We start from the raw sequence: 24,543 nt of genomic DNA on the forward strand, positions 1-24,543 counted from the left end.
TCTTTTTTTTTTTTTTTTTTTTTTTTGGTAAGATTTAGCCTCTTTATGGAGCGGGGATGGTGTTAAATTCGGTGCTGTGCAGGGCCTGGGGGGGGAAGTACTCCCTCCTGCTGGCTCAGTCTCTTAAGCGAAACTAAAGCTCACAGACCAATAAAACAAAAATTAGCAATGACTTCATATTGTGTATTTGGGCAGTGATACAGAGGCAGAAAAAATGGAGCTGGTTTCGAATGATCTTCAAAAACCTAGCTTTTGCCACTCTTAGTCCTTTGTAAACAGCCACACATCCAAAGTTCCAGTCACATTTTGTCTTTCCCAATAAAGGGGTTTCAGAGATGATCGTCCCTGAGTTACTCAGATACTAGTTAATCTGGACTCTGTGTCACCTGTCTCCAAGCAGTCCGTGCCCCACACAGATAAGACAGAATTAGAAGCCCCTTCCTGGCCTGGAATCACCTGCACCCCAGATTTTTCTAATTTCTTTTTGCCTCTAGGCCCTTCAATTGCAGATTGAGTGAGTCACACAGTCACTCCTGTCTCTCACTTTGTAGCTACCCAAGCTGCAAATTGCAGCGTGTTTTGCCCCTGTAGTTTAGCTTAACCAAATATTTATTATGACGTCCCTCATGTAGACCTTCTTCATGCCACCACCCTTCGCAGGCCACGTGGGTTAGGGGTGGTAGAAAAGAGGGACTGAAGCTGGCTGACGGTAACCAGAGAGCAGAGGGGGGTGGGGAGGACGTTGGCCTCTTTCTGTGCTTATAACTGGATCTGTGTGACTCATCTTGTGAGTCACTCAGCTCCACCTCCCTCCTCCAGCTGCCCCTCCCAGTAGCCTTCACTCTTGGCACAAACCTACAACCAGACCAGGATTCTGAAAATGGAAAAATCTGATATAGCCCTTTGCTTCTGCATCCTTCCTTTCATCCACTAAAACCTCCACTGGTGTGGGGGGGTCTGGGAGGTGGTCCTCCTATTAGCCTTTCGATGCTGCCCATTTGCATTCCTGTGCTGATCCAAATCACCCACTTTTTTCTGCCTTCCACCCCCCCCCCCCCATTCCCCTGAAGTTTTTTCTTTGGATTCCTCTGCTGCCGCTATACCTCAAAATACTAAAGAATAGAATGAAGCTCTTGAATGAAGGGTAGTGGGGAGGAGAAGGAAAGCGGATAATGGGATTTCAAAACTGTGGAACATGGCTCTTCCTACTGCAAAAGACCTTGGGAAGTATTTCTTCCTCCAAGAGATTGAAGTCCATGTAAAGTAGGTGGGCCTTGGGGGGGTGCTTGGGAGCTTTACAACTTCTAGAATAAGGCTTCTGGGCCACCTTCCTAGCAGGTGTATGCCTCTTTGTTCCAAATTAACTTCCTGTCTCACAATATCACTATTTCCACAGTAGCAGCCAAGATGGGGAACTTTTAAAGCTGAGGCCGGAAGGGTGTGTGTGCTGAGGGGAGGAGAGAGTTGAGTGTCACTTTGGAAAACTGGGGCCCCCACCTAAGGTCTGCCTCTGTACAGACTCAAAATTAATAAAACAGCAGCTCATTAATCCTTATTTTGTATTTCATTTCCTGTCTTTTTCGCATCTAAATGCAGATTTTTGCTTCAGACCCAGGTGCCATTGACTGCAGTTCCTTTATTTCCCTCTTAGTGTCCTCACTCACTCCTGCTGCTCTCGTTGCAGGGGGGAAGGTGGGGCATGGGGCTGTTGAACTAATAGAAGTTTCCAGCGCTGAGCTTTGAAGGTCCTGAACTAAATTATTAATTTGGAGATCTGGTGTCTGGGTTGGAGGGAGGGATGATGTACCTGGAATGGGCTTTGGTTTCCCACTGGTGTGTGTGTGTGTGTGTGTGTGTGTGTGTGTGTGTGTGTGTATGTGTTGGATTAAGTGGTAAGATGTCCTCCTTGGGCCTCCCCCTAACCCCAGAACTTGCCCATAAACACACCTGTACCTGTGTCTGCATCCTGGAGATGAAATATTTCAACTTCTCTTCCTAGTTTTCTTAGGACACCCTCCACACAAAGTATGTTTCATGCTCTCTGTAGACGCATATACAAGATGCTTTCACTCCTCTCCCTCATTTCTTGGGCCTCCCCAGGCAAAAATCTCCTGAGGTCCCATTTCCTACTACTTTTGTCAAGTGTGTTGGGGAGGCAGCAAGGAAGCTTGAACTGCTTTTGCGTTCGTCCCACCGCTCCAACTCCTTTGAGAAGACAAAAAAAAAGGGTGCCTGGGTGGCTCAGTGGTTGAATATCTGCCTTCGGCTTGGGGTCGTGATCCCGGGGTCCTGGGATCGAGTTCCACATTGGGTTCCCCTCAGGGAGCCTGCTTCTTCCTCTGCCTGTGTCTCTGCCTCTCTCTCTCTCTCATACATAAATAAAATCTTAAAAACGAGCCTAAATGATCCCAGGCTAATATTCAGTATTACTGCTCCCCTCAAATAGTTTCCAGTGCTTGTGAGCAGAAAGAGCACAGAATCTGGTATTGGAGTAAAGAATCTGGGTCTTGTTTTCCCCAGATACCCACTTTTCCCTCACCTTTTTTAGGCTCCTCCACTTTTCCAAAACTGTGTGTATTCCCCTTTAAGGGGCTGGGCATCTCTCCCGCCCTCCCCAGAGCCGACTGAAGTTTCCGAGGAGCCTCCTCTTGCTGGGTTGGACACACCTTTCAAAAGACCCCTAGTCGCACTACGTGCACCTCAAAGGATCTTTTCCCTGGCGCTGTCCCCAGCCACTCTCCCTGACGTCTCTCTTCTCAAACTACAAGATTCAGCCTCTCCCTAACGGGCTTGAGCATCTTCAAGGTTTCCCACCCGTCACTGCTCCGTCCCCGGATGGAGCCAGAGAAATGTGGTGGGGGGGTCGGGGCCAGAGTTTCAACATCGCCCCCCAGAAGGTGGAGCCAGACCTGGGGGTAAGGAGAAGAGACCTGGCTTGGGAGGGAAGGGCACTGTGGGCAGGAGGGTGTGAATGAGGAGGAGGTGGAGGTAGAAGGGGCTAGGAAAGGAACTAGAGGAGGAGGAGGGTGTGTCCCATATCAACTTGGCTGATGGAGCTGGGTCTGTCTTTTTCAGTCTCAAGTTCATTGTCTCATTATCCATTAACCAGGCCCTCCCTTTACTGTCTGCCAACTGGGTCCTAAGCTCCCCACAGCCGGTACTCTCAGTTTCCCCTGGGAGTCTGAGTGTAGGCCCCCAATAGTCTGCTGAGGTAATCCCAGATGCAGGGGTTGGAGAGGCCTGGGGATTGACCCTACGCTCTTCACAGCTCTCTGGACCAAAGTCTGTCCAGAGGACTGGGATGCTGGAGTCCAGGAGTTGTCAGCTTAGCAGTCACCTGGCTTCGGGATGCCTCCCAGGTAACAAAATCCCTTTTGATACTTCCAATCCCCAAAGACTCTTCCAGATTTCATCCTGCTTAAACTTTGCCTTGAACCTGACCAACAATATCTGTATATTTCTCCGCTCTCTCAAAGTGCTTCTATCTGAGACTTGCTGTCTTCTCTGTCAGCTGGCTGTGAGCATGGACCTTGATGGGCCTGGTTTTCCTGACTCTTTTACTCCCTTTTCTTATTTACTTATTCAAGAAGTATTTGAGTGCCTACTAACTATGTGCCAGGCACTGTTCTAGGCTCTAGAGTGAATGAATACAAATGATCTCCTAAGCTTTTGTTCCTGTGGAGTGAGGGGAGGATCTTAATCTTCCCTCTTTACATCCTCCTGTCTCAGAGGAGTAGGTGTATACCACTGTGGGTGATGCTGGGAATAGTCATAACCTGGCTTTGCCCCTTCTTCTGTAGGGGAGCAGATCCTAGCATGGGCCCCAGGAGTGAGGAAGGGACTGGAACCTGAATTGTCTGGAACCTTGATCTGCACCAACGTGAGGGTCACCTTCCAGCCCTGTGGATGGCAGCGGAGTCAGGTAAGATGGTTAGGGCAATGGAAAGGACAGTTAGTGAGAAATGGAGAGTCTAGAAGGATTTAGGCAGGGAGAGTTATGCTTAAAGGGTTGTCTTGAATGTATCAGGGACAGTGAATTGGGCTTATCTCCAGGAGGTTAGGGATTGCCAAGGTAGGACAATGAGTAAGATTTCAGATGTCTTTTGCAACAGTCATGTGCTTCCTCTAGGAGACTCCCCTGAGCAGTGAATATGATTTTGCCCTGGTCAACATTGGGCGATTAGAAGCTGGTGAGTGGGGAGGCTGGGGGCAGGATGTTGGTGAAGATGCTTACTGGGGGCTCACCCTTCCTCATCCTTCCTCTCTTCTCAGAGGGCAGAAGGGATGGGGTGGGATGGGCTAGAAGACCTCCTTGTAGACGGACCCTGATCCATGGCTACACTGCTTTCTAACTCTTGACTTCAGTGAATGGCCTGTCCAGAGTCCAGCTCCTCCGTCCAGGGTCCCCACTTAAATTTATCCCTGAGGAGATCCTCATTCATGGCCGAGACTTCCGGCTGCTCAGAGTTGCTTTTGAGGCTGGAGGACTAGAACCACAGGCCTTTCAGGTAAGAGGGCTTCAACCCAAAGACTCCTCCTCCCTTTAGAGCCTTGGGATCCTCTCCTTGGCATTCCTGCTACTCCCCTATATTGTAGGACTCCTCTCATCATTTTTTGTGCTTCTCTCCTCAAGGAGAGTCTAAAAGGCTGGGATAAAGGGTAGTTTAATGAGAGCAAGGGGCCTGAATTCTAGCCCAGCACTGCCAATTATCAGGAGTGTGACAATGGGCAAGTTTCTTCCTTTGAAAAACAAGGAGGGCTGGATGAGATTGTTCTGGAGATTCCTCCCAGAATTGACATTCTATGATTCTGTGGTTCTGGATGTGTTCTCCCGACCCCAGTCCCCACCACCTATGGAAGCTCCCTTCCTTAGGGATGGTCTTCGCTATTCTCTGTTGGTGGCTAAGACAGCTAAGCAACATATGGGTCTCATTTCCTTCTCTTCACTTCTTCAGTTTGAGCCCCAACGTTGGGATGCCCTTTCCTCCACAGGTGACCATGGCCATTGTCCAAGCCAGAGCTCGGAGCAGTCAAGCCCAACAGTATGCAGGGATACCCCTGAGCAAGGCTGGTGAGTGAGGATGCTTTAGGGTAAGGGATGAGTAAAGAATCTGAAAGAGATTAGCTGAAGACAAAAGAGCTGAGAAATTCTCTCTGGTTCTTCTTTGCTGTGCCTCACTCCTGCCCTAGGCCAGAGTTCAGGGTCCAGAAAACCACCTATTCCCCTCTTGGAGACCTCAGAAGACTGGGAGACTGAGCGGAAAAAGCAGGGGGCCAAGGGCTGGAGGGTCAGCACTGTCAACGAGAGGTTCGATGTAGCTACCAGGTGATTCCCCATCTACCCCAACCCCCACTTCCCTCCTAATTTCCCCACAGTTCTCAGATCCTCTAAAGCTAGGACTGCCCACAAACTCTAGCCTCTTAGGATATCCACAGAGCTATCCCCTTTACTGCCTAGATCTCTAAACCTGCTGGGTTTAGAAATAATCCTCTCCTAAGCAACTCCCTTTTAATGACAGGTTTGCATTGTAATGAGTTCACTGAGCCAAACTGTGACTGTAACTCAATTTCACAGCCTTCCTCGTTACTTCTGGGTCCCTAAGCGAACTCTGGACAGTGAGGTCAGGAGAGCATTTGGCCACTTCCATCAGGGCCGTGGACCGGTCAGTGTGGGGGCCAGGGTGCTGGTTGAGAATTAGATGGTTATGGGAGGTCAGGGGGGTCATTGTGGTGGGAGATTAGTGTTGGGGCAGGGAAATGTGGGGCCAGGAGTTTCTCCCGTAGTGATCCTAACTTCCCACCCTCTGAAGCGCCTGTCTTGGCATCACCGTGGGGGCAGTGATCTTCTCCGCTGTGGTGGATTCTATACAGCCAGTGACCCTAACAAGGAGGATATCAGGTGAGGGGAGGTTTGATGAGCAGAATCAAGGGTTGGAACGTGAGGACAGACTCATTCCTTTATGTTGTGACTCCTTCCTCTCCAGAGCAGTGGAGTCAATGCTCCAGGCTGAGCATTCAGATGTTGTCCTGGTGGACACTGTGGATGAGTTGCCTAGTCTTGCAGATGTCCAGCTTGCCCACTTGAAGCTGAGGGCCCTCTGCCTGCCTGGTGAGATAACATCTGATCTCAGCCCCCACACCTAGGCCTGCTGACCCTAACCTTGTTTACCCTTTTGCCTGTTACATATGAGTAACCTTATAGGCCAAAGATCCATAGTTTTCTATTCAACTCCCATCTCCCATAGAGTCACTGATTCCCTGTCTTCCTGTCCTGTCCCCAGTGTACTTTTTTTTAACAGCTTTATTGAGATCTGATTTACATACCATAAAATCCACTCTTCACCCATCTTAAGTGTTCAGTGCATTTTATTACATTTATAAGGTTGTACAACTATCACAACTTAACTGTAGTAACCTCATGGCCATTTACAGTTACTGTTTATTTTTGTCCCCAGTCTTGGGTAACCATTACCCAACTTATTTTTAACCCTCAGGCTGCAGACCTTGAATCCTGAATCCCGAGTTCTCCTGATCTCTTTGTCCTTCTGATCCCTCTACTCTCTCTTCAGATTCATCTGCAGCTGAGGAGAAATGGCTCTCAGCCCTGGAAGGAACACGATGGTTGGATTATGTCAGGTACTTTCTCATTTTCTGGTCAGGATTTATAATTCAATCCTCCCAATCTTCTGTTTACCTGAATTCCTAAATGGCCTTCCATTAACTCTTCTCTTTGGTTTCCCAAGAAGACTCTTATTTGCTGTCCTTAGAAGAAGGGGTAGAATTCTGGAGTCTGCCTCTTTTCCATTTCATGACCCATCCCTCCCTTCCTCCAGGCTTATCATTCTCCTCTCCTCTTCTCATCTGTACTCTCAGGTCTTGTCTTCGAAAGGCCAGTGACATCTCAGTCTTAGTGACATCCAGGGTTCGCTCTATAGTACTACAAGGTGAGTTTATTGGGTTAACCTACTCCATTCCTTCTTTTCCTTTACCCACCCAACTGGAAGGAAGACCTAGAAGTCTTCCTTGTCCACATCTAGCACTAGTATCTTCCTCTCCTGTTACTAGGAACTACCCATAGGTCCTAACTCATCCTTCCCTGCTAACCCTGCCTCCCAGTAGTAGTATTGTTACTACTAGCTGTAGTGTTACTATAGCTTGTGGTCCCTAATAACAAGGTTCTTTTGCCTTCTGTTCCCGTCCTTCCATCAGTGGATGGTGCCTGGGTTGGGGTGGGAAGGACAATGTGGAAGCTGGTTTGAGATTTATGATTCTCCCTCCTACACGTGAAGCTGGGTATTTCTATCCAGGCGGAGACTATGAACTGAATCATTCAAGGCCTTCATTTTCTCTTCACTTCTATTTGTCCTCTCAATCCTACCTATGCAAAACTTTTCCCCTCTGTGTCCCTCTCTTCTTTTTGCCACGTTTCCTTTTCTCATTTTCTTCTGCTCTAGTTTCTTGGCCCCTTCTTCTTTGTCCCTTCTCCTTCTTTGTCACCCAGAGCGCGGTGATCGTGATTTCAATGGCCTCCTCTCTTCACTCGTCCAGCTGCTTTCAGCCCCTGAAGCCCGAACACTGCTTGGCTTCCAATCACTAGTACAGCGAGAGTGGGTGGCAGCTGGACATCCCTTCCTGACCCGGCTTGGGGTAACTGGAGCCAGTGAAGAGGTGAGATTGCTTTAGGAGGGTGCTGGGGGGAGGTATTACTAAAGATATAAGAGGATGAGAAAACCATATAGTATAATACATTGGAAGTGAAACTGGGTTAGAAGGATCCTGAGATTGAGTTTGAAGGGAGACGTAGATGAATGAGGCACCACAACTCCCTTCTATCTTCAACCCAGATTTCCATTCCCTGATCTTAGTAGTTCTGTTGGCTGTGTCCCTTGGCCCTCATCATTTTGTCATCCTCCCCCCTCAGGTGCCTGCAATCCCTTCTAACCTCTTACTTTCCTTCATCTCAGGCTCCAGTGTTCCTCCTCTTCGTTGATTGCGTCTGGCAGCTCCTCCAGCAGTTTCCAGCTGAGTTTGAATTCTCAGAATTTTTCCTTCTTGCTCTTCATGACAGTGCCAGGGTTCCTGACACTCTCACGTTTTTGAGAGATACTCCTTGGGAGCGTGGAAAACAGAGTGGACAGGTCAGTGACTTCCATTTTTGAGTTGTCTTTTTGTCTCCTTGAGAAATAGCCTCTCAAGTTTAGTCTTGATTTATGGAAAGTGAGATCTGTGGCTGGGAAAAGGGGAGGTTGGTGCTTATTCAATATATGACTGGACTTTAACCCTACATCTGATTCCTGAAGGAAGAGGTGAGCTTTTCATGATTTCTCTCCAGACTTGGGAAAAGGATTTTTTTATTTAACCATCCTTTTTCTTGTTTCCTTTGTCCAGTTCAACTCCTATACACAGATCTATACCCCAGGGTATTCCCAAACTCCTGCTGGGAACTCTGCTAACCCACAGCTGTCTGTCTGGGACTGGGATTTACGCTATAGCAGTGAACAGATACTACAATTCCATAATCCTGGCTATGACCCGGAACACTGCCCGGATTCCTTGCTCCCTAGGCAGCAGGTGAGGTGTCTACATTTCCTAAATTCCCTTGATTTTCTCATAGGCTCATCCTACTAGATAGGGAGAAGTGGAAAGACACGGTGTCTGAGTTCTCTAGGGAAAGCTGCCCCACACTTCTGTAGCTGTTACTTAGAGTCCCTGGAAACTATCCCCAGGAAAGCAGAAATCCTAGAATAGCACAGAAGGGATCCTTCTTGTCCACATCTTTATTAGTTTTTCTACCTCTTACACACATTTAAAAAAAAAGATTTATTTGAGAGAGAGCGTGCATATGTGTGTGCCAGTGGGTGCCAGCCGAGGTGGGGGGGCAGACTCCCCATTGAGCGAGGAGCTCCATGTGGGTCTGGATCTCACAACCCTAAGATCATGACCTGAGCCAATATCAAGAGTTGGATGCTTAACTGACTGAGCCACCTAGGCACCCCTCTTATACACATTTTACAAGTTTCCCTAAGATTGACTTTAATCAGACCTGATGCTTAGTTTGAAGCCTATGAGGAGAGTAGATGGGGGAAGGCCTGTAGTTTGATCACTAAGGCAGTTTGAGTAGGTGGAAGCTAGACATTCTTTCCTGACCTTTGGGGAAGGGGAGTCAGGGGTTTCTAGGTTGTCAGTTGATTTCTTTTTTCCCTTTAGCCAAGCTTCATGGTTCCTGGACCCCCAAATTCTGTGTGGCTCTTCACCAGAGGGGCCCTGACCCCACTGAATCAGCTCTGTCCTTGGCGGGACAGCCCCTCCCTGCTGGCAGTCTCTTCTCGTTGGCTCCCTAGACCTGCTATCTCCTCTGAAAGCCTGGCTGATCAGGAGTGGGGGCTCCCCTCACATTGGGGAGCTTGCCCTTTACCCCCGGGATTGCTGCTGCCTGGATATCTGGGACCCCAGATCAGGCTGTGGAGACGCTGCTACCTGAGGGGAAGGCCTGAGTTCCAGGTGAGGAGGGAAGACAGGGATTGGAAGTGGGAGAAGGGGCTTGACTGCTAAACCAGATGTTCTGGGAGAAACCAGAGGTTTTTAGGAGCTGGAAAAACAAGGAGCTGGGGGGACTGAGGAGTGAAATATCATTCCTGTTGGTATCACAGTGGATAGGTTTAGGAGTGTATGTGTATGTGTGGGAAAGACTACTTGTGGTTCATATCAAGTAGATCCTAGAACATAGTTGGAGGGGGAAAGAGAATTAAAGACGCCAGAGGTGATGGGAACTAGATTTATGGGGATCACTTTGTAATGTATAAAAATATCAATTTTTTGTATAAAAATTGTATAAAAGTGTAATTTTATAAAATTTTATTAAAGTATTAAAAAATCACTAGGATGTGCACCTGAAACAGGACATTGTATGTCAGTTATAGTAATAATAAAAAAGATGCCAGAAGTAGTGGACACATCTCAGAAATAGGGAGCTAGAGCTATAATAATATTCCTCTCTGCCTCTCTTCACCCCCTTCCCAGAAAGGCCTCTCAGCTCCCACAATCTCTGGCCTCCAGGATGAGCTATCCCATCTTCAGGAGCTTTTAAGGAAATGGACACCAAGAGTATCTCCTGAGGATCACTCCAAGAAAAGAGATCCAAATACCATTCTTTCCCAGTCCCACTGAAATTGCTGTCTTTTTTATGGGCATGGCAGAGGGGGTCCGGGGTGAGGGAAGGTTCTGTCTAATCCTCCAATTTTTCTTATCTTGGTCTTGCTGTCTCAGCTTTTGACACTCCAGCCCTCAACAAGCTCACTGACCTTTCTGTTGCAGATGGGTGGTGCTAACCTTCTCCAACTCTTGCCCTGTCCTGTTTCATTCTCGAGATATGTTTCTTGTGATTTGAGGAATTAAGAAACAAAAGCAACCCAGAATACGATTACCTTTGTTCTTTTCAGGGCAATTCCATCCCTCTGGATACCCAGCCGATAAGCTGTGAGATGAGAGATGCTGTTCATCAGTTCAAAGGAGATGGCCTACAGAACTCATTCTCACCTCCTCTTGCTGCTTAATTCCAATTTCTGTTTCTTCCCTCTGGTTTTCTATGGGTATGCTAGTGGGTATGGGACACATCCTGTCTCTCCCAATTGTATATTTTGTAGTGACATTTTTATTTAACGAGTTCATTAAAGTACAGTTGCTGGCATTATCTCTGGTGTCTGAATAAAAGATCCTAAGTAAAAAAGCGATGATAAACTGGGAGAAGGGACCCACCATATTATTGTTCAGGAAATATGGAGATAGGTCAGGCTGTCCACACTAATCTTTTCGTAAGATGGGGCAAAGAGCATGCAAAGGCATGGTTGGTGGGTCCGGGGTATTCTAGCGGTTGAAACTGAGGCCCCTGGGCTGCAATGTCAGGTACCCTCAGCTCTGGGCACACATCATCTCTCAGCCTCAGGTTTCCATCTCCCTCATGCAACAGGATTATGTGAGCTCCAACGCCACTCCAGCTCAGACGCTCCGCAATCCTCTCCCCAGGCTGGAGCTGCTACCCAGAAGCCGCGGGCCACGGTGGAGGGCTGCCTCCGCACCCTAAGGCAGCCGAATCCTTGGGTTGGAGGGTTTCCTCAGCACACCCTTCTCCGGGGAACAAAAGGATAGTTTGCCAACAAAATATTTATTTAAAATAAAGTTTTGTTCTTTTAGCTTTCGAGTTTACATTTTTAGGAGTACTGTGATCCTTTAACGTCCAGCACTGCCTGAAGAGGGTCTGGGCATTTCCGTTCGGCCCTCATCGCTTTGACCGCTAGCAGCGGCAAATCCGCGCAAAACCACCGACCGGAGAACGCGGCCCCACAAGCCGCATCAAGTCTCCGCAAGTCCTAAGATGGCCGGGGCCGCTTCCGGCTCCTCCCCCATCAGGCCCTGCCCACTGCCCTCGTGACTACCTTCGCCCCGGAAGTGGAAGTACTGACTGAGGTCGGAGGGCGGGATCGCTGCCTGGAGACGGCGGGAGCTCTTTCGCCATGGCGGCCGGGCCGATCTCCGAGCGGAACCAGGGTAGTTGGAGGGGATGAGGCCAGGGAGGCTGGGAGGCCTCGAGGAAGGCCAGCCGTGTTTTCGCCGGGGCAGGAGATCGGATCCTCCCGGAGGGCGCGAACCCGGCCCGGCCCCCGTGCCGGCTGGGGGTGGGGTGGCCGGGTGCAGGCTGAGGCCTGTGGGTGTGATGCTCTGTCCAATCTCCTACGCCTTCCCATTCAAAAAAAAAACAAAACAAAAACCCAAACGAAAACCAAAGACAAAGCAATTCACAGAGAATTTGCAGCAGAACTTTCAGTTAGACTTAAGAAGGTTCTCTAGTTCTGGAATGAGAGAGATGTAAGGGCTCACTCTCACGTCTTTTTCCTTTTTTGTTCCTATATCCCATCTCCACTCCCAGTTCCCCTGCCTGTCACTTTCTTCTTTCCTGTCGTTGTCTCATCCCTGCCATAATCTGCTCATTTCTCATAGATGCCACTGTCTACGTCGGGGGACTGGATGAGAAGGTTAGCGAACCCCTGCTGTGGGAGCTTTTTCTCCAGGCAGGGCCAGTAGTCAACACCCACATGCCAAAGGATAGAGTCACAGGTCAGCACCAAGGTGAGTACATGACAAGAGGCGTGTTTATGCATTGAGGGGACAAGCTGCTCCTGGAGGGTTCCGGCAGTATTCATAGGCAGTATTCATAGCCGTTTTGGAATCACCTGCAGATTCTTCCTTTTAAGTGTCATTCAATGTTTGCTTCTGGAACCATTCCCAGTTGAAGTGAGGTGGTTATTTCATGTTCTTTGTGCTTTGGAAGGTGCATACACGAAATTGAATCACTTCACTTAAGTTAATCTCTGCTTTTCTACTTCCCAGGCTATGGCTTTGTGGAATTCCTGAGTGAGGAAGATGCTGACTATGCCATTAAGATCATGAACATGATCAAATTATACGGGAAGCCAATACGAGTGAACAAGGCATCGGCTCACAACAAGAACCTGGACGTGGGGGCCAACATTTTCATTGGCAATCTGGACCCAGAAATTGATGAGAAGCTGCTTTATGATACTTTTAGCGCCTTCGGGGTCATCTTACAAACCCCTAAGATTATGCGGGACCCTGATACAGGCAACTCCAAAGGTTATGCCTTTATTAATTTTGCTTCATTTGACGCTTCGGATGCAGCTATTGAGGCCATGAACGGGCAGTATCTCTGTAATCGCCCCATCACTGTGTCCTATGCCTTCAAGAAGGACTCGAAAGGGGAGCGCCACGGCTCAGCAGCTGAACGACTTCTAGCAGCCCAGAACCCACTCTCCCAGGCTGACCGCCCTCATCAGCTGTTTGCTGATGCACCCCCTCCGCCTTCAGCCCCCAATCCTGTCGTATCATCATTGGGGTCTGGGCTCCCTCCACCAGGTAAAGCTTTTATTCAAAATATTTTTGTCTTGGGCTTGGGGTGTGGTGGTGAGGGGGGGGCAAGAGGAGGGGAAAAGAACTTGATAAAGGGGGACATGGAGTCAGTAGGTGATGAGAAAGGGAGTGAGGGGTGACAGTTGTGGGGAGAAAGTTGTTGAGTTCAAGAGGCTGAAGTTGTTCCTCGTTATCTAGTATTGCTTCTGATTTTAGAGAGCTGGGAGGAAGGGAAGAGAACTTACCCTGCCTGAGGAGGCCAGACTGAACGGGCTTTCTAAAGACTTTCTCTCCTTACTATCGTTAACTCTTCTTTCATTTCCTCTATAGGCATGCCTCCTCCTGGGTCCTTCCCACCCCCAGTGCCGCCTCCTGGAGCCCTTCCACCTGGGATACCCCCAGCCATGCCCCCGCCACCTATGCCTCCCGGTGCTGGAGGACACGGTCCACCATCAGCAGGAACCCCAGGGGCTGGACATCCTGGACATGGACACTCGCATCCTCACCCATTCCCACCAAGTGGGATGCCCCATCCAGGTGAGTGTTCTTTGCTGGGGAAAAGGATAGATAAGCTTGTTGGAGAAGCTCCACTGCCATGTGCAGTGCTGCCCTCATCCCTCAGCAGTAATAGTAGATAGTCCCGGAGCTCTGCTTTTTTTTCAGACATTCTTTTATAAAAACAAACACAAGACACTGTTCTCTGTTTACTTTAACAGCTACCACCCTGTCTCCATTTATTATATAAGTTTTTCCAAAGAGTATAACTGTACTTGTTTGCTTTTTCCTTTAACTTTTACTTCATTTTTCTCCTCCGACTTCTACCCCAAAGCAGTAACCTAATTGCCAAATAGAGGGGGCACTTCCATTCTTTACCCGGTTTGCCATTTGGTATACTTGAAACTAGGTGTGTTGTCCTTTTTGAAAAACTTGCCTTTTGGTGTTTCTGGAATTTTCATCTGTCTCAGACTCCTTAAAGTTAGCCCCATTAGGGATCCCTGGGTGGCGCAGCGGTTTGGCACCTGCCTTTGGCCCAGGGCGCGATCCTGGAGACCCGGGATCAAATCCCACGTTGGGCTCCCGGTGCATGGAGCCTGCTTCTCCCTCTACCTGTGTCTCTGCCTCTCTCTCTCTGTGTGACTATCATAAATAAATAAAAATTTAAAAAAAAAAAAAAGAAAGAAAAGAAAAGAGAACCAGATACAAAAACCCAGGTACATGGAGAGGGAGAAAAGCCTACTAATGTGGCCAACTTTTTTTTTTTCTAATTTATGATAGTCACACAGGGGAGAGAGAGAGAGAGAGAGAGAGAGAGAGAGAGAGAGAGAGAGAGAGAGGCAGAGACACAGGCAGAGGGAGAAGCAGGCTCCATGCACCGGGAGCCCGACGTGGGATTCGATCCCGGGTCTCCAGGATCGCACCCTGGGCCAAAGGCAGGCGCCAAACCGCTGCGCCACCCAGGGATCCCTCTGGTTCTCTTTTCTTCATAGTTCCCTTACTTGTACACTGATGCCACCCAGATATGCTTATCTGGTCTGTGACCCTTAATCCCACTGCCTGATGGACAGCTCCACTTTTCTAACCTCCCCTTCACACCTGTTGTTCCTCTAGCATTCTTTGTTTTCAGATGCTTAATTCAGAAATCTGGGACCTATTTTTAACTGTTTCCTATCACTCCTGTACTAGATATCAAATCTTACTAATATATCTGGTATTGGCTCTCACTGCTAGTGCCCTAGTGCAGGCCCCCTCATACTCATTTCACACCTAATTTATTGTAGTGATTTTCTAACATTTTGACTTCAATTTCTCTTTGATCCACTTGCACAGAGTAATTTTTCTAAAACACAATGTTCACACACTTTTGCTCAAAATTCTTTTGTTGCTCTCTTTTACGTACAGCATAAAACCCAGACTTGTCACCATACCATTGTAGGCTGTTTGTGATTGGTGCCTGCTAGTTACATCCATGACTACATGCTGCTCTTTATTTCTGAGTTACCAGTTTTCCCTGAACATACATCCCTGTTTGATGCCCTTGTGGTTCTCACATGCTAATATTTCCTGCTTGGGGAAAATTCTGTTCCATGCTCTTGTCCACCCGAAAAATTCTTGTTCTCTAGAATTAGATCTTTGCTCAGACAATGTTTCTGCTACTTTGCCGAATCTGTCAGTGAAATAATCACTCCATTTGTTACATAATTCTGCAGCACTGTTATACTGTCTAAATTGTGGAAGGAGCAAGCAAAGTGGGCAAGCAGTTGATTGGGTGGGTAGTTAATCTGCTTGTACCCTTGGAATGAGGATGAGGGTGAAGGGCGCTTTGTACCAGCCTTATTTTCCATACTCCTCTTTTCCTGATGTCACTTCTTTCTCAGTTTTGTTCTCTTCCTTTCTCCATTTTCTTTGCTCTCTGTATTCCTTGTCTCCTTGTTATTTATGGCTGTTTTGTTCTCACAGGGATGTCTCAGATGCAGCTGGCCCACCATGGCCCTCATGGCCTAGGACACCCACATGCTGGGCCCCCAGGCTCTGGGGGGCAGCCACCACCCCGACCACCACCTGGAATGCCTCATCCTGGACCTCCTCCAATGGGCTTGCCCCCTCGAGGGCCTCCGTTTGGATCTCCCATGGGTGAGTAGGCTCTAACCATTTCCCTCATCCTGAGTATCATAGTCTTGTAGCTTCCTTTGTCACATCCCTGTTTCCTGCCCTTTATTTACACTTGTGCTCATGGCCTCCCTGTCCGTGTTCTCCACGCATTGGCCCAACATCAGCTACTTCCTGTTTCTTTCCTTGATTGACTTTTCTTTTTCTTTGTGCAGGTCACCCAGGTCCCATGCCTCCACATGGGATGCGTGGACCTCCTCCACTAATGCCTCCTCATGGATACACTGGGCCTCCACGACCCCCACCCTACGGCTACCAGCGGGGGCCCCTGCCTCCACCCAGACCCACCCCCCGGCCTCCAGTTCCCCCTCGTGGCCCACTCCGAGGCCCTCTTCCTCAATAATTTCTAATTCTCTCACCTCCTGTTCTATCTTCCTAATATCTTTTCAATTCCTTGGACCAATCAGATTTGCTGTAGCTCCCTAGAGCTAAGGCACTAATCCCTCTAAGGTCTTTTTCTTTTTCTTTCTTTCTTTTTTTTTTAGTGTAATTTTCACAGGAGGGTTTTATTATTGTTTCTTTGTTGGTCCTAAGTGTTTTTGCAAATGCACAGAGAAAATAAAACTAAACTCCTTGTTTATTCTTTGTGCTGTTTTCCTTGGCAAAGTAACTACTCTCTTTTCCCTGAGATGTTAATTTGTTGGGAGAAGAATGGTAAGATAGGAGTAAGGGTGCTTATTGCATTTTTAAAAGGCATATGTTTAGTTTCTAAGCTGGAGACCCAGTAGCTATGACACAGGATGGTTGTGACCATGACATGAGGACAGAAGTGAAGTTCTTTACTGGCAAAAATATGAGGTAACGTATAAAGCTACTCATCACAGTACTGTAATGACAGTGGGCTGGAAGCAACTCTCCTCTCCATAGGTAAGACACTGATTGAATAAACTGGTAAATCTACCTAGCAGCAGTAAAAAAGAGTAAGCAAAAATTCTTAGAAACTATTTTGGAGAGCTCTCCAGGATACATTAAGTGAAGAAAGTAACAGAATGTGTAGTATGTGGCCTGATCTAAGAGGCAGCACAAGATACACACGTTTGTTTATATTTAAAAAACAAACCAAAAATGAATGGAAATCGATACCAGCGGGGTGGTTGGGGTGATACGAAGGGAAGCCAGAGTTCTCTGAGCATGCTTTGTTGAATTTGGTTTACTTTGACACCATATAAATAAGCTTCTTACATAATTGCAAAACTGTTGAAATTGGGATGGTAGGAACTCCGTAAACCTTCATTTTCTTCCATTTTTTATCTTCAGACATCCTGGGTAAGGGGTTTGGATCTTATGCCTATTTTTTTTCTCATTCTTAGTCGTTTCAGACCTGACTTCCATCCCATTTAAATCTGTGTTCAAAGACTTTTCAGTGATTAGACCAAATCGAGTGGCCCTGAGTGGCCCTTTTCCTATTCATTGCTGCATTTACTCCTCCTATATTGCTGCTTTCATAAAGCTCTTTTTCTGGCTCACGTGACCATGTCCTGAAATCTAGGTAAAAAAAGGTGAGAAAGGTGGGCCTGGCCCTCATTCCTTTCCATCATTCTCATCCATGTGACGTAATAGTTGCAAGACCTCTGCTGGTGGTAGGTGAATAATACAAAGACAAGCAAGGCAGTTCTGTTATCAAGAGAGTAGGATGACACATATGACATTATTATAAAACAAAATATTTTGAGAGCATGAGGAAGGATAGCTAACCTGGCATGAAAGTCCAAGAAAACTTCTGGAAAGAAAAGAAAGTGATATGTTTGAATGTAATCTTACAGGAAGGGTAGAGGTTTCCCAGGTGAGGAAGGGGAAGCTCATTCCAGATGGGTGAGATATTTCTGAGTGAAAAGAGACATTGCTGAATGGCACAATAGATCATGCACTTTGGTGTTGAAGCTAGCTGCAGGGCTTAAACAGATGAGTGCTTCTCTGCCCTTTCTCACATGCAGAGAACCCTTTGAAACAGCACAAGCTGAAGTAAAGGGAGGAGGCTGCTATGGGCTGGAAGCTATTTGGCTCAGTAATAGTTGCTGTCCAGACTCTGCTTAGCAGCCTGAAGTGCTGCAGGAGCTCCTCCGTGAGCACCACTCTCAGAGTGCACTGGTTGGGAATCTGCTATCCATGGGGGATACCCACAGGGAGGATGGAAGCAAGGGAGTGAGGGATCTGCACTTTAGAACCCGGGTAACGGTGGGGAGAAAAAGTTTGAGGGAGCAAACTGAATTTAAATAAAATATATATAAAAAAAAAGATTTGAGGCAGAAGACGGGCAAGGTGCCACGCTGGGCAGTAATAGGAGCTGGGATGGAGAGGAGGAGCTATATTGGGGGAGGTATTTAAAAGGCAAAATAGGGCAGCCCAGGTCGCTCAGTGGTTTAGCGCCGCCTTCAGCCCAGGGCGTGATCCTGGAGACCTGGGATCCAGTCCCATGTCAGGCTCCCTGCATGGAGCCTGCTTCTCCCTCTTCCTGTGTCTCTGCCTCTCTCTGTGTCTCATGAATAAATAAAATCTTTTTTTTTTTTTTTTTTTTAAAAAAAGGCAAAATAGTAGGATGAGATGTTAGAATGGATATGGTGAATGAAAGACGGGAACCGGGATGAGAGTCCACATCAGGAAGAGTATTGGGGAGCAGGATGGAAATGGTAAGTTCAGTTTTGGCTATGTTGACTTTGAGGTGAGTTGACATAGGCAACACAGGGGTCATCTAGTGGATATTCATCAAACGCTTGGGGAAGATTCGACATGATTCTTTCACACCATGGATGACTAAGGCTGTCAGGCTTCTAAACCACAGTGGGATTAATTGACCTCATCGTTTCAAACAGAGCTCTGCTCCACAGTTACTTTGCTTGGTCCTAAGCTGAGGTCCTGGCACACTGGGAATCTGCCGGGCTAGCAGCTGGCTCTGGGCCCATGCACCCGAGGCCTGGGCTCCAGAAGCTCCAGGTGGTAGGAGGCCTCTCTCCCACTCTGTGTCTTTTCTGCCTCGGCATCTGTCCCAGTGAACTGACTTATAACTGATCCCCACGAGGACTTCAGCGACTGTTACCCTTGTGCTGAAGATTTCTAGCTTTTTTTGTTTTTTTTTTTTAAGATATTCATGAGAGACAGGCAGGGGGAGAAGCAGGTGCCATGTGAGGAGCATATACCTGGGTCCCCAGGATCATGCCCTGGGCTGAAGGCAGCGCTAAAATACTGAGCCACCTGGGCTGCCCTAACTTGTTTTCACTGAAGCTCTTGTGTGGTCTTTTCAACCTGTTCGTGAAAGATGGCGCATTGGTGAATTCACACCGCCCGACTTACCCCTTCGGAACCACTGTTTGCTCAAGTGCTCGCTCTCAGAATTTGAGCTTTCATTCAGGCAACACTAATTTTGGAGTGCCTCCTCCAGTCGTTGAGTCTGACTCCCCTCTAGCTCTCCACTCCTGGCTGTTTCCTTGGGAATTCTCTGTGCAGAGCTAGTACTGCTCCTAGGTTTTGTTACTTTGGTTCTCACATTTGTTACCAAACCGGGGTTTTTCAACTTTTTTTTTTTTATTCCTCCCACCCCACCCCACCCCACCCCTGGTTACCTCTCCCACCATGGGACATTGTTTTCATTTTTTTTTTTTTTAAAGATTTTATTTGTTTATTCATTAGAGACACAGAGAGGCAGAGACAGGCAGAGGGAGAAGCAGGCTCCTCGCAGGGAGCCCAATGCGGGACCCAATCCACGGACTGGGATCAAGTCCTGAGCTGAAGGCAGATGCTCAGCCGCTGAGTCAACCAGGTGTCCTGGGACATTGTTTTCAAATTGCCCTCCCTCCATGCATGAAATTTTAATATCACGGATATGATGTACATCTGTTTATGTAGGAGGGCCCCTTGGAAGGACACAAACCATTGTAATATCTAAGATTCCTGCTGCCCCCAAGCAGTATTTTACCCCTTGGGTAAAATCACCCCAAGGGTGATTCCCTTGGGGGAATGTGTGCTCTGGACCTTGGGCCACAGACAGTCCTTTGAATATGACAAAAACTATGGACCCTACCCAAGAAAAATACATATTTGCATATATATCCAATATCCTGAAGCAAAAATACCATAAGGTTTGTGGATCCCAATCTAAGTATCCCTGTATTGCACTGAACCCTCAAGGAATTTCATTTTATTAATCTACCTCCCAAGAGCACTGAAAGGTGCTTGGCATATACAATAATAATTGTAAAAATAATGACAGCTAATATTTACTGAATTCTTACTAAGATGCCAGGAACTGTCCTAAGTGTTTTGTCTGCATTATCTCTGTTAATCCTCATGACAATCCCCTGAGGTAGGTTTTGTAATTACTCCATTTTAAGATCGGGAAACTGATATTAAGTGATTTGACCAACATCACATGCTCAGAAATGAGAGATGCCATAATTGAACCAAGACCTGCCTGAACTCTAGATAGAGCCAACTGCATAGTCACATTATACTATATTTACTGAATAGATAACTTGTTGAATGAATGATGTTTTCCTTTGCTACTTACCAGCTTTCTTATAAGATATTCCTTCTTTAACTGAATTATAAACTCCTAAAGGACAGGAGCTTTTTTTGTGCTTTTTGTGTATCACTTGTTAGCATCTCTCCCTGGAACTTTAAGGTATCTTAGAGGTGCTATCACTGGGCTGTTTTGTCCTTTTACTCCCCCCATCCTGACAATATCCTGTGCTTAGAGTGTGATGGGTGGAAGCAGCAATGGAATACAGGGGGGTGGCTAATGTGAAGTAGCCAATTTGATGGGCAAATGGGCAAAGAAACCATACCAGGAAACTTTATAAGGTGGTGGTTAAAAATCCTGGAAAGCTCTAAAACCCAGAGCTATGAAGCCAGAGACCTAGATACTTACATGAAACTCTAAAAAAGACAAATCTAATATTTGATGACTAAAAGATCAGTGGTTGCCAGGGATGGGAATATGAACTGCAGAGCGGCAAGGGAAGTTTTGGGATTACAAAAAATGTTCTTTTTTTTTTTTTTCTTAAGATTTTATTTATTTATTCATGAGAGAGAGGCAGAGACATAGGCAGAGGGAAAAACAGGGTCCCTGTGGGGAGCCCTATGTGAAACTCCATTCCAGGACCCTGGGATCAAGCCCTGATCCAAAGACAGACTCTCTACCACTGAGCCACCCAGGTGCCGCAAAGGAAATGTTCTTTATCTTGATCAAGGGAGTGCTTTCATGGGTGCAAACTTGGTTAAAATCCATTGAACTATATGCTTTGAATGGATGCATTTAGAAGGCATAAGGGCTCTGAATCTATATTGCCTGGGTTCCCGTCCTAGTTTTGCCACTTGTGAGTTATGTGATTATTTCAAGTTACTTAGCCATTCAGGGCCTCAATCTCATCATCTGTAAATGGCGATTATCTCATAGGGCTAATGGGAGGTGGGGTGAGTTCATCAATGTAAAGTGGTCAGAAAAGAGTCCATGTCGGGTCAATGCTTGAACTAGGTTAACCATTACCTATATACCCACTTACTACCTCCTGGGCCATGATCTTGTTTCTCCCAACTAAAAGAGAAGAGCTGAGTCTGGGAGATAGGAACAATTCTACACTAAAAACGGGGCAAATCTCAGTAGGCAATTAACATATTCTTTCGAACAAATTCTTTACCTATTAGTTCAATAATCATGTTTAGTGGGAGTAAGCAGAAATTTATCATAGGCGCTAAAAGTAATGATCTTTAACTTATCTGGAATACTCTTTCATTAAGTGCTTACTTAATGGATATGGGGATACAGCAGTATATATGCGAAATGAGGTCCTTACTCCCTTAGAACTGACAGTCTAGGGATCCCTGGGTGGCGCAGCGGTTTGGTGCCTGCCTTTGGCCCAGGGCGCGATCCTGGAGACCCGGGATCGAATCCCACATCGGGCTCCCGGTGCATGGAGCCTGCTTCTCCCTCTGCCTGTGTCTCTGCCTCTCTCTCTCTCTGTGACTATCAAAAATAAATAAAAATTAAAAAAAAAAAAAAAAAAAAAAGAACTGACAGTCTAGGTAGGAGAAGACAAAACATTTTTTACTTTTTTAAAAAGTAAATAAAGGGCAGCTCTGGTGGCTCAGCGGTTTAGCACCACCTTCAGCCCAGGGCCTGATCCTGGGGACCCAGGATCAAGTCCCGTGTCGGGCTCCCAGCGTGGAGCCTGCTTCTTCCTCTACCTGCATTGGGCTCCCTGCGTGGAGCCTGCTTCTCCCTCTGCCCCCCACCCCCTCTCTCTGTCTCTCATAAATAAATAAATAAAATCTTTAAAATAAAAAGTAAATAATAATTTTAGATAGGGATATCTTGTAAAAAAATAAAGCTGGGGGGATCCCTGGGTAGCGCAGTGGTTTATCGCCTGCCTTTGGCCCAGGGCGCAATCCTGGAGACCCGGGATCAAATCCCACGTCGGGCTCCCGGTGCATGGAGCCTGCTTCTCCCTCTGCCTATGTCTCTGCCCCTCTCTCTCTCTGTGTGACTATCATAAATAAATAAAAAAAAAGATTAAAAAAAAATAAAAAATAAAGCTGGGTGATAGAATAGTGACTGGGGAATGGGGAGGGTCATCTGAAGAGGTGACTTTTGAGTGGAGACTTAAATGATAGGGCAACGATCTGGGAGAAAGGAGTTCTAGGAAGTAGGACCCCCAAGTGCCAGGGTCCTCTATTGTGTTCTGCACTGGGCGTGTTGGAGGCACAGCTCAAAGACCAGTGAGGCTAAAGTACAGATGGGAGGAAGAGGGCTGGGGAGACAGGCAGAGGCCAGGTCCTGTAAGGCCTTTTAGGCCTTGATTAGGAGTTTGGGTTTAATTCTTAGTACTATGGGAAATCATTGGAGGATTTAAAGAAAGAGGAGTGGTAAAATCTCATTAAAACTTTCTCTAAAAATTGCGGTTTAACATATTCAGGAAAACACACAGGTCTTAAGTGAATTTTTACATATGTATGTACCCTTTTAACCACCATTTAGGTCAAGATGTTAGTACATTTCCAATATCCAGAGGGCTCCCTTGTGGCCCTTTGCAGTCAATTTCCACTTCCTCTGTCTTCTCCATTGCCGTTGATTAATTTGCTTTTCCTTGAACTTTGTATATGGAATCCTATAGTATGTACTCTTTCTGGTCCAGCTTCTTTTGCTCAATCTTTGGTTTGTGAGATCTTTGCATATTGTACTTCCATCTGTTGCATATAGTACTCAAATCTCTTAAAAATTTGTCATGTAGTATTTATTCTCTATACAAATATACCACAACTTGTTTATCTAGGTTTAACCATTCCTGGGCTGATGGACATTTGAAGTTTTTTAATATGATGAATGAAGCTGCTATGAAAATACCTGAGGCTGTCTTTTTTGTGGGACATATGCCCTCATTCCTCCTGGGAAAGTATCTCCTAGATCAGATTTGATTTTAGAGGATCACCCTGACCACTGAGAATTACAGGTTTTAGCACAGCAAGACTGGAAGTAGAGAAATCAGTGAAGAGGTGATTGTGGCAAAGGGCAGAGATGATGGTGGCTTAGACTACAGGGCAGTGGGGAAGTGACAGATTCGGAATATTTGTTGAAATGGGGCCAGCAAGACTTGATAAAAGAAAGAAGCATAACTTCAAGGTGTCTGGCCTGAACGCCTTGGTGAAGATTTGAGAAAGACCTCGATCTGGAAGTTTGTTAATGGACGTTATGCTTGAGATGCTTCTGAGATATCCGTGTGGTTGTACTGAGTTGACAGGTGAAGATTTTGAATTGGGGCTTGGTGGAAAGGTTTGCACTAGAGATATAAACATGGGAATCATCAGCATGTAGACAGCATTAAAGTCCTGGGACTATCTGAGATGACAAGTGAGAATAGAGCAGGTGGAAGGGGAAAGGGGCCTAGGACTGGCCCCCTAGGAACTCTTATGTAAAAGGACCTCAGCAAAGGAGATAGTGAAGGAGTAGATGGTGAGGTGTATGGGTCTGTGGTTCCTGAGAAAAATGATCAAATGTTTCCTCAGAACTGGAAAAATATACACAACCTTTCAATGACTATAAGATTTCTATTTTAGCAAGTAATGGATAAGTGGAGAGTATGCAAAGTCACCTTAAAGATAAGAGCCGGCTTCCTGCCAGCAAGACTTGGAAGCAACCTAATTGAAAATATTAACATATTTAAATAAAGGATGTATCAAGCTGAAGAGAGGTCAGCAATGGAAGCCTAGTAAATGGAGAGTCTCCGAGTTCCATGCGGGCACAGTCTTTCTAAGCACCATCCTGGAAAGAGTGCTTTAGCTAACAGAGTAGTCTGGGAATAATGGCAAGGCTGCCCAGAGCATAGAGATGGGGGTGGAGAACCGTAGCCAAGAAGAGTTTTCTGAACCCATTGGCATGATTCCTTACCGGGAATGGCCAGATGCCATTAAAGATAAAAATAATCCTGTTCAATTATGTCATTGTGCATTTATTTGTTGATATTCTGATTCTGATTTGGTTTAAAGAAGAGAATGTGCTGGCTTAGGAGTCTGAGCAACAGTAAAATTTCTCATGGTAAATTATATGTATTATGGCATCTCATGGTATAAATACTTAGGTATTATGGTTTTATATTTCAGTAGATTGTAGACTTCATTGGCACAATCAAGTATTTCCAAGATGCAGCTTTGAAGTCTATGAAACCCAGGCCCACATCTCTATGAAAAATGACATAACTGGAGCCATTTAAAAAATCAAACCGGAAAAGTCATTTCAAGAGGAACTGCCTTGCACATCCTGTTTTCTAAGCCTTTGAATCGGGCGACATTCCAAGACATCCACAAGAATGAGAAAATCTTGTTTGAAAAATCTGAGAAAAGTGAACTTTTGCCCAGTGACCCCTTCACTTGACCAGTCACTGAAGTACAAATCTGGCCCTGCTTATCAGCACCAATAAACCTCTTTTTATTTTTAAATTTCTTTTAGATTTTATTTATTTTTTCATGAGA

The 24,543-nt window shown here is 46.4% G+C and overlaps 2 protein-coding genes across 3 annotated transcripts; both read left to right on the forward strand.

Moving 5' to 3' along the window:
* The first annotated feature begins 2 nt into the window (after positions 1–2).
* MTMR11 (myotubularin related protein 11) lies at positions 3–10,690 on the forward strand. Of its 2 annotated transcripts, XM_025983076.2 has the most exons (18): positions 847–2,915; positions 3,269–3,359; positions 3,801–3,922; positions 4,130–4,190; positions 4,366–4,508; positions 4,993–5,071; positions 5,191–5,326; positions 5,576–5,663; positions 5,811–5,899; positions 5,985–6,109; positions 6,570–6,636; positions 6,874–6,944; positions 7,502–7,668; positions 7,965–8,138; positions 8,389–8,571; positions 9,208–9,501; positions 10,021–10,208; positions 10,440–10,690. In XM_025983076.2, exons 1-17 carry the CDS (start codon positions 2,850–2,852, stop codon positions 10,165–10,167), a joined length of 2,103 nt encoding a protein of 700 aa, XP_025838861.2. In that variant the 5' UTR covers positions 847–2,849; the 3' UTR covers positions 10,168–10,208; positions 10,440–10,690. The 2 variants fall into 2 exon arrangements, with proteins under 2 accessions (XP_025838860.2, XP_025838861.2); XM_025983075.2 differs by having other exon boundaries at positions 3–2,915; positions 10,021–10,690.
* SF3B4 (splicing factor 3b subunit 4) lies at positions 9,418–16,168 on the forward strand. Its single transcript, XM_025983079.2, has 7 exons — positions 9,418–9,501; positions 11,407–11,544; positions 11,995–12,123; positions 12,385–12,927; positions 13,252–13,458; positions 15,379–15,552; positions 15,744–16,168. Exons 2-7 carry the CDS (start codon positions 11,511–11,513, stop codon positions 15,929–15,931), a joined length of 1,275 nt encoding a protein of 424 aa, XP_025838864.2. The 5' UTR covers positions 9,418–9,501; positions 11,407–11,510; the 3' UTR covers positions 15,932–16,168.
* Positions 16,169–24,543: the final 8,375 nt, after the last annotated feature.

The sequence above is a fragment of the Vulpes vulpes genome, chromosome 8 (assembly GCF_048418805.1).
Source record: "Vulpes vulpes isolate BD-2025 chromosome 8, VulVul3, whole genome shotgun sequence".
Classification (NCBI taxonomy): domain Eukaryota; kingdom Metazoa; phylum Chordata; class Mammalia; order Carnivora; family Canidae; genus Vulpes; species Vulpes vulpes.